The sequence below is a fragment of the Miscanthus floridulus genome, chromosome 11 (genome assembly GCF_019320115.1).
Source record: "Miscanthus floridulus cultivar M001 chromosome 11, ASM1932011v1, whole genome shotgun sequence".
In the NCBI taxonomy this organism is placed as follows: domain Eukaryota; kingdom Viridiplantae; phylum Streptophyta; class Magnoliopsida; order Poales; family Poaceae; genus Miscanthus; species Miscanthus floridulus.
In genome coordinates this window covers 47313286-47317666 of record NC_089590.1, presented here as the reverse complement: position 1 = coordinate 47317666, position 4381 = coordinate 47313286, and the positions used below count along the sequence as shown (strand labels likewise).

Below are 4381 nucleotides of genomic sequence, written 5' to 3'. Positions count from 1 at the left end.
CATAATGTATTAAAGGATCTTTTTCGTCCAATATTCACATACCATGATTCTAGCACATGTTTGGTAAAATCATAATAGCAGTTTAAATACGATCCTACCTGATTCGACCAATCCTAGTACGCAATTCTGAATAAAGGTCCACCTTTTACTCACTCATATATTTAATTATTTGCATAGGCAAGGAGAGACAATTAATCTAGATTATTATTTTACATGCTTCTAATCTAACGTACAATGAAAGAAATTTATTATTAAATGAATGACATGGTATATTTTAAATACTGCATGTGTATCTCAGATTAAATCAGGCAAGATCTTAGATTCTATGATTCAATCCTACAATTACATCCTGACACACCATTCTAGCTGAACTCAAGATGTTCTGACTTGACTGTGTTTAATGTGATAACATGCCTCCGACAGCCAATTCGCGGTCCCATTAAAGGTCCTCCCCGCCGAAGCACGTGGAGGCTCAAGCGCGCAACCGACAAAGCAAATCAGTACGACTCTGTACTATTCACCAATAAACACTTGACACCTCAAGTACCCAGCAAAAAAGGGCAAGGGTTTGAATATACATACCGGTTTCGCGCGGCAATCACTAGGGTTAGGAAAATCACATGCCAAAGACAGCAACTAGAGCACAGCTAAGTGAAATCACAAGCATGGTAACTAGCAACTCAGCAGCAAGCAGTATGAAGGAACATGTAATGTGTATCTTTAGCTTCAATTTGATGACCTAAATTCCTAAAATATGAAAATGGCACTAAAATTCTATGTATTCCTCCTAAAGCACCTAAACAACCATTTGCATAATCTGAAGAATGTGATGGTTCATAGCACAACAGATGCTGATAAAAAAACTTAGGTGTTTCACTCACCCATGCTATTGAAGAATCGATGAGCCTTTAAGCTACAGAACACTGAGACCGCAAACAACTGTAGCAGGGAAGGTGAGGGGAATCAATGAATACCTGATACCGGACGCCGGAGAGCACGGGCAGCTGGGCCTCCCGCCATTGGAGGTGTGGACGCTAGGGAAGGAGTGCGGACACCGGAGAGCTCGGGCACCATGGCCACTTGTCGTGGGTGGGAGCACGGACGTCGACACACCTGGGCCATGGGAGGGCGAGGAGCAGGCCCACAGCACCTCAAGGTCAGAAACCCTAGCGCCGCCGGCCGGGGGCTCTAAAACCCTAGCCGCTGTGGAGATGGGGCACGTGGGTGCGGAGAGGGGGCACGGGCATCGGGAGAGGACTGGGGGTGCAGAGAGGGGGTGCGGACGTCGGGAGAGGTCTAGGAGGCCACTACTAGAAATCTTTTCATCTGTGACGTTTTGGGAATGACAAATTCAATTTCAGTCACTGAATATGGTTCATTAATGACGAAATTATGTAGAACATCATGGATGCTTGGTTCAGCCATCAGCCCATTTGTTCCTCTGTGACAAATTTGGAATTACCATCATAGAAGGGTTTTGAGCTTCGTCATAGAAGTGATAGTCAATAGTTTCACCATTGTGGTCCCACATGTAAATGTGGAGTTTTAAAAAACCTGATATTTTGGCAGTTGTGGTCCCACCTGTCAGGTGTTTATTTTCGTCATAAAAGACAAATTTGAAAAAAAAAATGTGAGGCATGTGGGGATCAAACCCAGCACCTACCGACTCAGTCTAGTTACCTTACCATTAGAGCACAATTTTGTTCATGGTAAAGTGTGGGAACTTATTTTATTATTGACTATCAGATCTTTCATATGACCCAAACCCAATCCAATCATGTTGCGGTGGTGGATACAAATCGAATCAGCGGGGTGGGAGGAGGTGCTCTGGCGGTGGACCTCTGCGCCGACCATCTACGGCGAGCCTCTCCGGTGGGCAGCTTCGGCGGGCAGATCTACCGGCCTAGCAGCTCCGGCGGTCATTTGAGCGGGGCAGGAGGAGGTGCTCTGGTGGCGGCCCTCTGCGCCGGCATCTACGGCGAGCCACTCTGGTGGGCAGCTCTGGCAGACTACTCTACCGGCCTTGCTACTCTGGCAGTCATCTACTATGGGATGCACCGGTGGGCAGCTGCTGCAGCGGCGTAGCGCGCTGCTCTGGCGGGCAGCTGCTGCGGCGTAGCTGGTTCAATAGGTAGCTCCTTTGGCCGGCAGCCACTGTGGCTTCTCGGCTCTGGCATACCTGCTAATGCTGCTGCTGCCTGCTCTGGCATACCTGCTACTGTGGCTTCTCTGCTCTGGCGTACCTGAGGTATTGTCCTCTCCCAAAGCTTGCAATTCAGTGGATTCAGTAGCTGTTTAGACATGGCTAATTAGAGGTAATTATTACATTTTTATTAGATGGACAGAACATGGATTCGTGCTGCTCGGTTCAGTGATCAATTCAATGATGGCATTGATCAGTTTATGGCTTATGTTCGAGGTAGATACAATGCGGATGATGCTATACCTTGCCCATGTCGCAATTGTCTGAATCAGTCTTCATGGAGTCAGAAGGAAGTGTATGACCATGTGTATCTCTATGGATGGTTAGCTACATACACTAGGTGGGTACACCATGGAGAAGCTTTTGATGCTGAGATTGTGGAACATGCAGAGGATGCAAATGAACCTAATGATCTTGTTGATGCACTGCATGTGGATGAGCCTGACAATGAGGATGATCATGGTACGTCAGAGATGCTAGCTGACTTGTACGTAGTTGTACAAGAAGATGGAGAACAGCCTATGTTTGCGAAAGTATTTGAAGATGCAAAATGTGCTCTTTGCCCAGGTTCTGTTCAGTCTAGGTTCTCTTTTCTAGTGAGACTGCTACATATCAAGTCCTTCTATAGGATCAGCAACACAACATTAAGTGTGATATTGAAGTTATTGTCAGGGTCATTCCCTAACTGTGGTCTTCTAGATTCATATGACAACCCAAAGAGGTATCTCAAAGAATTGGGTCTTGGTTATGAGTTAATCCATGTCTGTGACAATAATTGTGTGTTATTTCAGAAGGATCTTGCCAAAGCGGACAACTGCCCAAAATGCAAGAAATCTAGGTGGGTAGATGCAGATGGTGCCAAAAGGATTCCTAAGAAGATTTTGAGATATTTTCCTCTTATACCTAGGCTGAAGAGGATGTTTGCAAAAAAATCAACATCTAAGGAGACCCGGTGGCATAAGGATAAGCGGGTTCCTGTGTATAATGAAATGAGCCATCTAGCTAATGGCGAAGCCTGGAAAGACTTTCATGAGGTGTATCCAAGCTTTGCTGAAGATGCTAGAAACCTAAGGCTTGGTTTAGCTACAGATGGCTTCAATCCTTTTGGGAACATGAACACAACTTATAGCATGTGGCCTATACTTGTAAGGGTATACAATCTTCCTCCATGGTCATGCACCGATGCATCCAACTTCTACATGTCATTGCTCATCCCAGGGCCAAAGTCTCCAGGCAAGGACTTTGACATATTCTTACAACCACTCATTGAGGATTTGTTAAAACTCTAGGAGGGTGTCAGCACTTATGATGCATTCACTAGCGAAAAGTTTGACCTTCGTGCTGCAGTACTATGGTGCATCCATGACTATCCAGCTTTGGGTGTATTATCAGGGCGAATTACCAAAGGCTACTATGCATGCATTTATTGCAACAGAGATCCATTGTCAAGGAGTCTTAGGAAAAAGATTTGTTACATTGGACACCGTCGCTACCTTCCAAAAAATCACAAGTGGTGAAGAAGCTTGGCCTTTGATGGACACTGAGAAAACTGGGTTGAGCCACAAATGCTGAGTATGGATGAGACATTGGAGTGTCTAGAGAAGGTAAAAGATGTGTGTTCTGGTAAGCATGATGGTAGCAAGAAAAGGAAGCGTGGACAGAAGGACAAGGAGCCAAAATTGTTTAGCCAAAAGTCAGCTCTATGGGAACTACCTTATTGGAAACACTTGAAGCTGCCACACAATCTTGATGTGATGCATATAGAGAAGAATATATGTGATGCCCTTCTAGGCATAATACTCCATCTTGAGGGCAAGAATAAGGATACAGTTAATGTAAGGCTTGATTTGCAGGATATGGGCATACGACCTGAACTCCATTTAGAAGAAGATGGTGGGAATTCAGTTTCCACGCCAGCAGCATGGTATGCCATGGAAAAAGAAGAAAGGGCTGCATTTTGTGGATTTCTAAAAAGTATTTGGTTTCCATATGGATACGCTTCCAACCTGACAAGATGCATTAGTGCAGATGGTTCCAAGGTGCAGGGCCTCAAAACCCATGATTGCCACATACTGCTCCAAAGAATTTTACCTATTGGTCTCCGAGGACTAGTGCATAAGGACATATATGAAGCAGTTGGAGAGTTGGGTAAATTTTTCTGAGAGCTTTGTAGTAGGA

At 45.0% G+C, this 4381-nt stretch overlaps 1 protein-coding gene across 1 annotated transcript; it reads left to right on the top strand.

Moving 5' to 3' along the window:
• The first annotated feature begins 2337 nt into the window (after positions 1-2337).
• On the top strand, positions 2338-3492 carry LOC136491895 (uncharacterized). Its single transcript, XM_066488100.1, has one exon. The coding sequence runs from the start codon at positions 2338-2340 to the stop codon at positions 3490-3492; it is 1155 nt and encodes a 384-aa protein (XP_066344197.1).
• Positions 3493-4381: the final 889 nt, after the last annotated feature.